This window comes from Drosophila miranda, chromosome XR (genome assembly GCF_003369915.1).
Source record: "Drosophila miranda strain MSH22 chromosome XR, D.miranda_PacBio2.1, whole genome shotgun sequence".
Lineage (NCBI taxonomy): Eukaryota > Metazoa > Arthropoda > Insecta > Diptera > Drosophilidae > Drosophila > Drosophila miranda.
Window position 1 is genome coordinate 2,576,565 of NC_046674.1, and position 13,419 is coordinate 2,589,983.

Genomic DNA, 13,419 nt, shown 5'->3' on the forward strand with positions numbered 1-13,419 from the left:
TCCAAGAGCCTCGCACATATAATGCTGATCTCCGACAGCTATCAGTCGGCCTTGTATGGGCGGCCCTAGATGATGGGCCTGGCCTGGTGGCAGCACTACGTTGTGAGTGGATGCCACGGATCAGCATTATCTGTACGCGACTCTTGGCAATGTCGCACACATTGCTGCCACACAAATGGCGGGGTTTCCTTTATGGCAGCTCTATGGCTTTTCGTATTTCTCGTTTATTTTTTAACTTGTATATTTCTGCCAAAATCGACATCTATTGAAGCATTTTATATGATCGAAACTTGGGTAAAACCCATCCGATTTTCGTCAGATTTCGAGTGAATTGTGCCTCGATAAAAACGTCTTTTTAAGATATTCCAATCTATTCGACATTTCCACAACTTTCGTGGAATATTGGAAACAAAACCATCCATTATATGATTTCCAATGTTTTTTCTAGAATTCAGATCAATTCTAGACCACTTTGTATGGTTTTAAAGGCTCTTGTGCCTCGACGAAAACGTGTGGGGTGGATATTTCAAGAATTTCTTTGAATTTTCAAGAAAACCCTGTACTTTCTATTTAATTTAATTTATATTTAAGAAACTCTTGGAGAACTTCAAGAGTTGAACAACTTTTCCAGAGAAAATTTCACCAAAAACTTCCATTGGCCTCGCTCTTAGAACCACAAACTAGGTTGAAATCAATCTGTTAATCATAAGCTAATCAATTTGTGAGCAAACTGGAGACAATTCTCATACAAATGTCCGTGCTTAAGATAGGAAACGTTCCACTTAAGCTCTTCTTTCATTCCAACATACATTTTCCATAATAGAACAATAAATGGTTGGGTTTTACTTTTGATATTTGACCCACTGGTTGGGGAGGTTGGACGTTATCTAGGATTACCACAGACCCAGAGACCCCACACAAGAATGCCGGAGGAATTCTGATGAGCAGAGAGGCTGCAGCTCGGGAGATGCACTGCAATTATGCTAAATAGATGCTGTGATGGCCATCGAAATAAATAAGAGAGCCCCAAACGAACACACGACTTAAATTGTTCAAATAAATTAAGTTGTAGCTTTCGAATGGAATGGAATACCAGAAGAGGCCTCAGAGAGCGACACTTTGCGGTGTGGCATGGTGTGGCTTGGTGTGGCTTGGTGTGGCATGGTGTGGGGATTGGGGCAAGCAAACAAGGCCAGCGACGGTGTCCGGAGATCAAGAACATTCAGACGTTGCCGCCACTGCCGTGCCGCGCCGCTCCGCGCCGCACCGCACCGCCTGTTGCATTGTCATTTGATAAATTATGATATTTGATCAATTGTTCCGCTGTGCTGTGGCAAGGGCCTCTGGCCTCTGGGGCAGATGAAGATGTCTATGCTGTCTGTCTCCTCTCCTCTCCTTGCCACTCCTTAGGCCCGCATCAAGTTTGCCGAGTGAACTTTTTTGTTGAATTTACATTGTAATGGCATCTGGCGGGGCCAAACACACACCCGTCCCCCGTCCCCCGTCCCCCGTCCCCCGTCACCCAGCCACCTGCAGCCCCATCCCCTCCCCCGCCTCCCATTCATCTGCATAATAGAATTTCTAGGGGCGCGAGGGGGCCCACTGACTGGCTGCTGCCTCTTTATTGTGGCTAATAGGCCTCTTGGCGGCTTTTGTGGCTGTGCCGCCGTGTGTTTGCGTTTGGGTTTCGTGGTCGCCATGGATGCAACTCGCATCCGCACACATTTCTATGTGGATTAATGAATGGAAGAGAATGCACCTGAAGCTGGAGATGGGTGATGGCAAGATGGGTGATGGAGATGGAGATGGCCATCCAAGTGTTTACCGTCCAAAGAGGAGGGATATGTGCCATCCCCATTGTCGGTGCAGTCCACAGAGGCCTCTAATTATGTGTAAAGGTGTTGTGGCTGCTGCCCCACCCCTCCCCCAAGCGCCTTCTGGTCATCCATCTTGTGGTTCTACAAGCTCTTAATTAGTGTTGTGTACAGGATTACTCCACTCCACTCCACTCTACTCCGTGAGGATATTCCAATCGATAATGTCTTTAGGGATTAACGCAGAACGGCAGAACGCAGAGTCTTGGAGAGGAATGTGAGGCTTCTCTTTGGGAGTCTTGGAGTTGCTTTAAGGCCATATTTTCAGCCTAAGCTTCAGGTAGGAGCATAAGTAATGGCTTCTGTCTGAGAACTGGAAAAATCAGCCATCAAACCTCCTCTCCGCTTCATTGACTTCCAGAAATTATGAAGGTCTTCTCCGTTGACCTGCTGGCCTTTTGGCCCTTTCGGCCTTCTGGACGGGACATTTGACACATTTTCCGACAGTTCAATTAAATGCAATATTTACAGCACCTGACACGGACCACAAATTGGACAAATTAGGTGACAACCCCGATGGACTGGACTGGACTGGACTGCACTGGACTGCACTGGACCCCAATGACCACCACAGATGGTCAAAAGGCCATCGAGCATAGACCATCGAGGGAGGGCTGATGGTGATGGCGATGGTGCTGCCTCTTTGGGTCAAGTGGCTGCCTGCAACAGATGCACGTCGTGTTTTACCCGCTCAAACACTCAATGGGAAAGTGAATGAAAATTAATTACACATCCAAGAGCCGGTCACCGATGAACAGCGTTCGTTGGGCATTATATATTATACATATATTTCCGCAATCTGTAATCCGTATGTATTCCTCGAGCAGTGCGTACTCCTCTCCATCTTCTCCATCCTCTCCAGCAATTAATCATCCGTAGCGACATATAATTTTTGTGAGATTTTTAATGACTGCGCCTGCTGTCATCGCATCGGCATCGACTTCGCATCTCGGAGATCATAAAAACGAGCGAGACCAGGGCCCATCAAATAGATTTATTATTGAAAATATTTTGTCTGCCCCTTTGGGGGCCCTTCCCTTCCCCTTTGGTATTTGTTGTGACAGAGCCAGAGCCGGAACCAGAACCAGAAACAGCCTCAGGATGAGGTTTGGTTTAGGCTTTGTGTCCTTTTCCCCCCTCTCTCCCCCACCGCCACGCAAAAACAAATGTTGTGTTAAATTTATTTTTATTGGATTTTGTCTCTTCGGAAGAGGCGTTTCGATTGCGCTGCGACGAGGGGCCATAAAAGTGCAAATGGTCAGACATTCAGTGGAATGTTTTTTTTTGGCAGCAGCTGTCGCGTGTCCTGCGCCCTGCAGCGTCCTTGGGGTCTTTCAACTCCCTGGCGGGCTCTTTTGGTGGGGTGGGGGAGTGGGTATTCCCAACAAATCAATAAGCTATATCCTCGCATTTTGGGCCAAAAGCTACCTCCTCATTGGCCTCCTTCGCCCTGAATTTCCCGATAAAAGCCAACCTGCCATCTCATGCACCTCTTTCTATCTCTGAATAGCCGGAAAGGAGACCCGTTAAAGCTCCTGAAGAGAAAGAGACTTCAAAGGGCAAAGAGTTTCCCAGTGATCTTCGAAGTAGAGAGAAAGCAAGTCCCTTGCCCAGCATCTGCCAGGAGATCTCCTCTCCTCAGACTCGATGTAACACACACACACACACACACACTCCGAAAGGGCAACACGCTTGTAATTGCTTAATTAGATTGCCACTAAAATTATAATCTGGGAGAGAGGGGAACAAGGATCCCCCGAAATCTGTAGCTCCGCGGATGGCGGATGGCAGATGGCAGATGGCGCGTAAATCAGATTTGCTGACAGGCCACGACTAATTTTAACCCCGAAGCACCAATGGAGGGGCGGAGAGGCGATCCTGCGGCACTTGAGGGCCAGGAGGAGCCTGCATTTGTGCAGCTTGAATCCTTATCCCTTTCAGCCTTTCGTTCAAGTGGCAACGCGCGTGCGCATGCCGCATGCCGCATGCCGCACGACGCTTGCCGCGTGCTAATGTGGGGCCAGGATCCCGGGGATTAGAGCGGCAATCAGCGCAACGGATTCGTTCTACTTGCAGCGGCGATTCCCGTGTCCTGTGTCCTGTGTCCTGTGTCTGCGGGCCCGTGTGTGTGCGTTAATTTATGCGTGTCCTGGCAGGGTTCAGCTGCACCTTCGAACCATTGTCGATCCCTGTGTCAAAGGACATATGTTAAAGACAGGGCGACATGCCGACACATGACTCTGTTGACACACAAGGAGCCGTGGCAGGAGCCGCAGCAGAAGCAGAAGCAGTGGCAGGACCAGTGGCAGGGGCCAGAGAGTCCTTAAGGCAACAAATCGAAATGGTATTTATTGGTTTGCCAAGACGGCGACGGCTGTCGAGCGGCATCCTGCCGCGGCTACAACGGATTGAATTACGCGATGGCGACACATTTGTAAACAGGCAACATTGATTTACAGGGGAGTACCCTCGTCCCCGTCCCCGTCCTCTCTCCCTCATGGCAGGACTACCATCGGCGCTACCTATTTGCCAAGACATTAGGAAACAGCAACAGAAACAACAGCCAGCAAACAGAGAGAGCAAACGGAAGAAAAAACAAAATACCGCGTGTTTGCTGTCAGTCGTGCAGAAGGGATCACAATCCTCTTGATCCTCGGATGCCTGATTGACAATTGACAAATTTCTTGTGGCATTCATCAATGGGACTGGTCGAAGGAGTGAAGAAACGAAGGAACGAAGCAGCGAAGGACCTCCTGTCACGATGATGAATCGAAGAATTCATGTTTTTACACGCAACTTGACATCGGACGGGGTCTAGCACACACTTTAGGCCTCGGGAGTGGCCCCTGAATATTGATGTTGCTGATGTTGTTCTGTGCCTCCAGCCCATTAGAAAGACATTTCTCAAATATTCAAAGAAAGAGTGAGAAATGGTTGATTAATGCTCGGAAGTCACTAGGCCAAATGGAGGGTTTAATGGAGAGAAATGTACGTATGAAAGAGTTTCAAATTAAATCGAATGAAGAAGTCCAAAGAAGCTCTTTGGATGATCTCTTAGCATGGATTATGTATATTTGGATTATCATATTTTGAAAGCTAAGAGGCTTGACTTCCTTCTTTTATTTGCGCTGGCAATGCTGTTTACTGCCAAAACCCTGAAGTCTTAAGCTTTATTTTCTGTGCGTTGGCAATGCTGTTTATGCAAGTTTCCTGTCTGGAACCTTCTCTTTGCGTTGGCAATGCTTTTCGTACAAATTTTTAAGCACTGAAAGCTTAGGCCTTGCTTGCTCTGTGTTGGCAATGCCATTTATGCGTAATTCTAGTCCTGCATCCTTCTCATCACGTTGGCAATGCTCTTTGGCGCATGTTCAAACGGGAAGACCACTTTCCCAGCATATTTTCCACAACCGCAATGCATTTTCTTGGCCATCACATGGCAGAAACTAATTTGTTGGCAACACTGAAAGCTCAAGCCCAATGTTGGCAACGCTATCCTTGCCAAAATTCCCCTGTGTCTGTTTCTGTGTGTGTGGTCACACTTTCGCCTTCAGTCCGCACTATTAAAATGTAAATTCTTTACCCGAAAAAAAGCCGAAACAAGCAATAAATTCATGTTAATAACAGTTGCAGTCGCAGGGCCCCCCAATGCGATGCGATGCGTTGCCTGATGCCTGATGCCCAACGGCAAAGGGCCATAAATATCGGCCAAATGGGTTGACAGTTGGCTAAGGAGTCAGAGAGGAGGCAGAGGAGCAACGGAGGCGAAACCCTTGTAAAACTCCCAAAAATAGTACAGAAATTTGATACGAATCAAGTGCCACGTGTCGTGACCCCTTCTTTTAGTATCCTTCTGTGTGTTTTTTTTTGCACAAGTTGTATTTTTTTCGGGGGGAGGACAACTGTTCTACCGAAGAGTTAAGATCGAAGGAGAGCAAGAACGAGAACGAGAACGAGCACCAGCGACAGATGCGCGTTTCTCTCTCGACAAAATTGTGTTACACTTTCGTTAAGCGAGCAAACTAATCGGCGAAGCGAGGAGCGACAGCCAGTCCAGACCAGACCAGACCAGACCAGACCAGCCCAGACCAGAAGGACGTTTTATCAGCGTCCGAACATCACGTTTCGGGGGTCACAACTTCTCTGTGCCAGCAGTGGCAGGGGCAGCAGGGGCAGCAGGGGCAGCAGGGGCAGCAGGGTCGTGGAGGCGGTGACGCATCTCGTTAAACCGCAACCGCCGCAAAGGCGAGGGGCAGGATCAGTTGCGATCCCCGTTTTAGGCTGATTTGTATCTCTCTTTCTTTCGGGCACTGCCAGGGCCCGGGCCAGGGCACCAGGAGGACATCTGTGATGAGGTTTCCCGTTGTAGAGGGAGCGTGAAATGCAATTGCCATGGAGATGCGAATGGGGGATGGGGCCCTGCCCTCCTAGCGGTTGTGCCCGTTATGCGAATATTAATGGTCTACCTGTCCAAAAGCAGAAGTGTGCCTCTTGTGCCAGGAAAGCCTCCTCTGTAGATCTGTAGATCTGTAGATTCCTCCAATTAAGATTCTGTGTGCAGCAGCAGATGTTGCCCCCGTGTTGCTTGATGTGGCAAGAGGAATGTATCTGTGTATGCTGGCCTTGTTCCTGGCTAAGCATCGATCCTTCGCACAGCTGTAGATATTCAAAGTTTTGTTGGGTTTCGTTTCGTGTAATACGATATGTGGCATGTGCCAAGGAAATGGACACGAGAGCCGCCAGAGTCCATTTGGACAGCCACCAGCCACCAGCCACCAGCCACTTGAAAACCAAAACCAGAAGTGACCCAATATCCACTTGAATTTCATTTCATTTCCCGAAAAATGTTAACACTGCGCACACCTTGAGCGGCACCACCAGAAGGAGCTGGAGTGGGGGCAGAAGTGTCCCCCCGCCCTGCCCTGCCCCTTGGTGGAGTAGTGTCAAAGGTTGTGTTCGCTCGTGCGGCCTTTGACAGGAGAACAGAACAGGGAACCCACAGAAGGTTCGGCGAGTCAGTTTGTCAGCGTGAGGCGTGCATTGAAATTGAAAATTTGTTGAGCAGCCTTCGATGGAAATGCGATATATATTCCGCAACAGCAGCAGCAGCAGCAGGAGGAGTGGAGGGAGGAGCAGCTGCTGCTTAAAAGTAACTGCAAATGTATCCAGCAGATACCCCCGCGCCTGGATGGGTGGGAGGGCGAAGAGCTTTCGCTGTTTGCGGCGGAAAACGTAGATGAAATTGCAGTGCCATTCATTCCAATGGCCAAATTCCTCGGGGAATTTTATTTTCAAATAAAACGTGATGGCTCCTACCTTAGTCAGTCCTCCTCCACGGACTCGGAATCCTCTCCAGCGAAAGGGGAGAAACGAAAGACGATTAGCGCCCCGCCAAGTCTTGTCAATCTGCATGAGTTACATATGGGTGATATGGGTTAATGGGTTAATTTGAGGCGCAGTTGCAGGGCCGTGCGATATTTTTTCAGGGGCCCCCAGCCCTTGTGAGAGCTCGATGACAGCTCTGCGGGAAGGTTCTTCTCCAGATGCTGCAATATCGCCAGTTTATCCTGCGAGAGTAGATGTGGCACAAACACCTCCAGGACTCTCAAGAAGAGCAAATTCTCGGTCGGCGGGCCCGTCAGTCTGTCGACCATGTTATGCGCGGCATAAAAGATGCCAGCACGGTGCAGGGCGAGCACTCCTTGGCGACTCCTCAGTCGATCAGTGTTGAGGGTGTTCGCCAGGCGTTTGGACAGTTTGAGCAGATCCGCGAACTCGGGGGCTCTGGCGGCACGCACTCCGCTCCCCCCACTCGCCCTCAACACCCCTTCGAAGACCAGCAAGACCGTGTGCATCAGTGCCATGCCATAGTTGGTGGCATTTACGTACAGGGACTTCTCCATGGTGGCGCGCATCAAGTCCCCGAAGGCGTCGTAGTACTGAAAAGCGGAAGAGGAGATCGATAGTGGAATAGTCGGAGTAGGAGTGATCGATAGCCACCTTGTCGTAGTGCTGCAGCATGCAACGGAACCTCATGATGGGCCCTACATTGAAGGACAGTATTTTGCAGTATCCCGCCAAGGCCAGCCGCTTCTTCTGCAGCTCCTTGAAGACCTCCCTCGGGCGCAGTTGCCCGGGCGCTGCACCGAACAGATGCATCGTCAAGTGATCTTCGAGCAGTTCAAACTCCCGGATCGTTGGCTGATAGACATAGAGTGCGCTCCTGGAGCGCTTGTTATTGCCGAACAGCACCAACAGATCACAGATGGTGGTCAGGGCCTGCACCGAGAACGAGTCATTAGCAGGGATATTCTCCATATTCGGCAACATTTACTCACGTATGGGAAGGATCTCTGTGGCATCAACTTGATAATTTTGAATGCCGCACAAATGACCGACGTGAGACTCGAATTGAGATCCTCGTTGGCGGCATCATCTTTCTGCTTATCAGCTAGCCGCCAAATGAGGCCATAGTAGCACATCTCCAAGTATAAGGGGATGGTGTCGCGCGGCAGTGCGTTGTCGTTGTCCGCTGTCAGGAGACTCTGTTCCAGGTTTTGCAGAACGGGGACCAGCAGTTCGCACTTCGTGAGGTCAAAGCGCCGCCATAACGCGGCCACCAGTTGCAGGGTTTCCACTAAACGAATGGTGGTCCTGCGACTCGCAGCCGCATACCAGCTGCGGAGCTCCACCTGATAGCTCTTCACGGCCGTGGCCAGGATCGCCCGTATATCCGGCCAGATCGAGGGCACGCAGACCTTCTTTAGAGTCTCGGCGGCCACGCGCATCACCGCCCCGTTCTGCTGGGGGAAAAGTATCCTCTGCAGCCGTCTGATCAGCAGCGGCAAGTGCTCGGCGTGCTCCTCTGCCTCGTGATCGAAGTACTGCGGCAGTTTCAGCAGATTCGAGAGACTTGCCGCGTTTCCTTCGTACTTTCGCAGGAGCCTGTTCATCACGGGCGCCAGGACTTGTGTGGCCGTCTGCTTCGCCCCTGCGATGGGCTCTTGCCTAACCAGATCTTTGGTATAGCGCCCGGGGGGTATCTCGCCGGTTGTCGATTGCCACACGGCACACGTCAGTAGCTCAATGATTATGCTGTCTTCGTTCTGCTGCTCCTCCCCCGTCAGCAGCATCTCCGCCATGGGGGCCCAGGCCAGGACCACGTTGCTTCTTTCGATCAGGGCATCCACCAGGTAGGCGCAATGCTCGTACTCCGGAAACCTCTCGGCGAACGCCACCACGCGACGTATCCGAGAGATATCGTCCTCCTCCTTGCTGAGGTGCCGCTGCGTGAAGATCGCGGCGGCTGCCTGGGCCACGCATCGATTCTGATTCAACATCAAGCCCTCGATCGTGGCCATCTCCTCCTCGCTCCACAGATCGAGCGAGTCGTGTAGCAGGGGCACGAACAGGCGTAGGGCCAGCTCGCACACCATCCACTCCTTGTCCGCGGCCGCGACGAGCAGCACACACAGCTTGTACTTCGCCACCAGCGACAGGCAGGAGAGCCTCACACGGGAGTCCTCGGTGCCGTACACCTGCGCTATGCCCAGCACACAGCACTCGCGCACCTTCGGCGACGTGTCGGCCAGGGCCTCGAACAGCAAGTGCATGTGCGGGGATGCCAGCTGGAAGGCCACCGCCGGATACCTAGCCATCCACAGGGCGAGCTCCGTGCAGCACAGGCAACGTATGGAGTCCGCGATGTCCAGGCGACGCTCCACGAACAGTTGGCTCAACATTTTATTCCAGATAGTCGCCAGATCCGTGGCCCTCACCGCGTCCGCAGCCAGCATGCCAGTCATCACTTTGAGACCTACAAGTGGAGCATCCATCTATTCCATTCTTTATCTTATGGTATTTTCAGTCACCCACCAACCAGTGTGCCCGCGTGGCGAAAGGAACGCACCTCCGACTCGGAAAACACTAGAACAAACGATGAGAACTCTTTCAGAACATGACCAGCATGGCCTTTGGCATCGAGAGCCTTCACCAGACACAGCAAGAAGGAGGACAGCCTGGCGGGGGTGCTGCTGCCGTCCTTCCAATACGAGGAGTAACCTCGGCTGGTCTGAAAAGAGAAGCGTTCTTAGGGGGTGTCCTTGACATTGGGTATTCCGATACTTACGCGTGTAAACCCCTGCCTGGCCTTCAGCAGTATGTCCCAGTACTGGAAGGGGGCCTTGGTTTCGGGGGGTATCTGGTACATGTTGCCACTGGCGTCCACCACGAGTTGCATCAGGCGCACCAGCGCGAACGAGGGGCACTTGTCGTACAGTTCCAGCCATTCGGCCGCAGTCGTCTGGACAATGGAAAACACGCACATTTTTCAATGGAGAAATTAGAGAAGTCAGAGTGTTTTTACCTCTTGATTGTTTCGTTTTTGCATCAGAAGACGCAACAACCCTTTGCCACTTTTCCAAGGAGCTCCTCCCTCGTCCTGCTTGTCCCCGTGATCCTCCTCTTGTGGCTCATCTAAGATGCTGCAACACACACGTCAAATAAGATGGAATTTGAAAACAATTCGAAAAACATACATGATCTCCTCGTCTATGTCGTCGTCCGTGGCGTCTTCATTGGAATCCAGATATTCAATAGCATCCGGATCTTCCGCATTGCCTTCTGCATTCATTTCTGTGATAAATACAATTAAAAGTGTTTAAAATCAACGCATAAATAAAACTCGCACTAAAAAAGCAAAGAACTCGCCGAGTGGCCGTCAAAAGCTGCAACAAACCGGAACGCAGCGTTGCCAGATATTCAAGAAAATGCGTTGCCACAGAAGCACAGAGCCACGGAACTGGTGGAACGGAAAGTGGGAGCCAGTGCAGTGCCACAGGGAGGCTTCTTAAAGTAAATTTAAGTATTTCGAGTATTTCACAGTATTTTAATGGCTTTTCATTCCCTTGATTCTTTCATTCCCTTGCATCGCAGGCTAAAAAGCTTCCCAAAAGGTGTTCCTACAGGCAAGTCATGAACAAATTTAAGAAACAATACTGTCCTCCGAAGTACAGTGGCATTTAAATGATAGATAACCAATACCCAATGGATTAAAAGTCAAATGGAAGCCAAATAATTGTATATCTGATTCACAGCCCTCTAAGAAACCCATCTGAACATTTGTTTCGTGGCAAAAAAGTGACATTTACTCGAATCTAAGAGCTCTTTGAAATATTTGTAAGGCGATGATAATTGACATTATTGGTTTGATTTTGAGCTGTTGAAATGTAAGAATTCATGGCCCTGTTCCCAAGCTGTTCCCAAAAATAGAAACCATCATATTTGGTGTCAAAGTTGTCCAGTAAACTCCAAAAAACACTCGAAACTGAGAGATCCCGGGAGGCCCTCGCTCTCTCTCTCTCTCAAAAAAAGAGAGAAAAACCGCAAACTTGTTACATTTCTAGTCTGGTTGTGGATTTCCCACCGCAGAGAAAACCCAACAGCTAAGGCAAAGGCAAAGGCAAACAGTCATTCCGACAGTGATTCCCACAGGTCGTCGTAGCCGATTTCATGATCGGAGGAGGGCGGTGGAGTGGTTAGTGCTTGGATATGGATCAACAGATCGGAGCAGAGGAGAGGAGAGGAGAGGTCAGCAGGTAGCAAAACAATTAGCCAGGCCCACAACAAAATGATACACAAACAGAGCGCAAATTGGGCAGAGCAGCCACTTGTCCCTCTTGGACCTCAAAGGCGGTGAAGCCGACTAACAAGGACCTCATAATCGCCGCTTCCATCAGATCCGAGACCTCAGACCTCAGACCTCAGACCTCAGAGCATATACCTTCCTATCCTATCCATCCATCCATTTATCCAACGGCGGAACACAAATATTGACGTTGCTTATCGCACGCGATCTGCGACTCTTGCGATCTGCGTCTGCGGCTGCGGCTGCGCGCCTGCGTTTTGGGCCAAAAGATCAGAGGATCGGGGCCGCTACCGACCAATATATTCGTGATGACTTGGCAAGTTGGCAGCTCGCCAGATCGGCAGCTCGGCAGCTCGGCAGCTCGCCAGCTCGGGGGGGAATTATTTCAATCTGCGCTGATGACGAGGCTTCTCTTGTGGATTTCTTGATCGTTTCGTTTCGTTTTGTTTCATTCGTTTTGGGTTTGATAAAAAGCATTCCCTGGCACTGGCACAGGCTCTGGCACTGGCACTCGGATTCCCTGGAAACCCAATCGAATGTCTGGAAATTGGCGCACTCCAAAAAGAATCAGAGCTGCAGCACAGCTGCCATTTGATTGAAAGATCAATCTGTCGATCGATCAGGAGTCGGGAGTCGGGCATCGGGCATCGGGCATCGGGCATCGAAAGGCGATTCCATTCCCAGCTGCCGCCGGGTGTAGGGTAATTGGAGTCCACCTACGGTCAAGGCTGGCCTCTGCCTCTGCCTCCATTTCATTTCATATTCAAAACGTTATTCCGCTCCCTCTGTGTCTTTTGCATTTCCCATTGTTTGATTGCCTCGAAATCTGACCTTCACCCTGGCGGCTTCTGCCATTGTGTTGCCATTTTGCAGGCGGTAGAATTAGCCGCTGTCCGGCGCAGGAGGCAGGCGGCAGCTGCATCATCATGTGGCGCTCGTGGCCCCGGCCTCTGGACACACACCTGCCCTGCCCTCCCGTCTCTCTCTCTGCCTCGGAATCTGCCTCAACAATGGCCTGGTTGCACGGGTGGCAGGCAGCCTAATTGACGCCCCCGTCCGCGACTTTGTTCAAAAGTTTAACGAGAAATTTCCAGGCCAAGAAATCAAATACCCAACAAGGATAAAGTTCTGCGGATTTGTGGGCTGCCAAAGGCTGCAAGAGGCTGCAAGATGGGTGGAAATTGTTTGCGGTTCAGCGCTGAGGCCGCCGACTTTTCTCTGGTATGCGGAGGAGGAAACATTCTTCGGCTTTGACTACTTACAGCTCCGATCTCCATATCGATTCAAACAGTATCCCAAGTGGAGCTTCTGTTGTGTGTTTCCCTTGATAAATGGTGTCCCAGGCAGCTCCGATTCGAAGATAATGACATCGCTGGCCAGTGAAAACCAGTGAAAAATCATATGGCGTATCCCCCCGGTGTCCCCCCAATGCGAGGCAATTGTTCTATCACACACAAAAAGACGTACAAATGGTATTTAAGCCAATAAGTTTCCACACCGCTTGCCACTAGGCAATGGAGGGGGGCACACAGCACAGTGGGAGGGGGAGTGGGAGTGGGAGTAGGGCTACCATCGCATAATTAATCAAAGCGGCACGCGGCTTGTGGCTTGTGGGCGCCACAAAGGGTACCGCCGCAACGCCACAACGCCAAACCCCAAAGTCGTCCCAAAAAACCAAATTCGAATCCAAGAATCCCGCCCAGCACGTGACGGGGACGGTGATGGTGACGATGATGAGCTTGAGGTTGGGGCATGCCGCATACAAATGAATCAGAATGAATCGCCGCAACGCCCTCTTCCGCATTTAATAGAGAAGCCAGCGGATGTGGATATGTGGAAGTGGATGTGGATATGGATATGGATATGGATATGGGATGTGGACACCACCCGCACACATGAGGC

General features: G+C 50.7%; 1 protein-coding gene across 4 annotated transcripts in view; it reads right to left on the reverse strand.

The window, feature by feature from the left end:
- Positions 1-7,116: 7,116 nt before the first annotated feature.
- The window catches only part of LOC108153706 (cohesin subunit SA-1), a 47,092-nt gene continuing 40,789 nt past the window's right edge, over positions 7,117-13,419 (reverse strand). Inside the window, exons 1-8 of one of the 4 annotated variants that reach the window (XM_033387061.1) lie at positions 10,609-11,164; positions 10,409-10,505; positions 10,237-10,354; positions 10,000-10,173; positions 9,747-9,942; positions 8,210-9,687; positions 7,872-8,150; positions 7,117-7,810 (exon numbers count right to left, since the gene is read on the reverse strand). In XM_033387061.1, the coding sequence (XP_033242952.1) occupies positions 7,307-7,810; positions 7,872-8,150; positions 8,210-9,687; positions 9,747-9,942; positions 10,000-10,173; positions 10,237-10,354; positions 10,409-10,503 (2,844 nt within the window). In that variant the 5' untranslated portion in view covers positions 10,504-10,505; positions 10,609-11,164 and the 3' untranslated portion in view covers positions 7,117-7,306. Of the gene's footprint in view, positions 7,811-7,871; positions 8,151-8,209; positions 9,688-9,746; positions 9,943-9,999; positions 10,174-10,236; positions 10,355-10,408; positions 11,165-13,419 lie in introns of those variants that run through there. The other 3 variants (XM_017283831.2, XM_033387062.1, XM_017283832.2) reach the window with 3 other exon arrangements.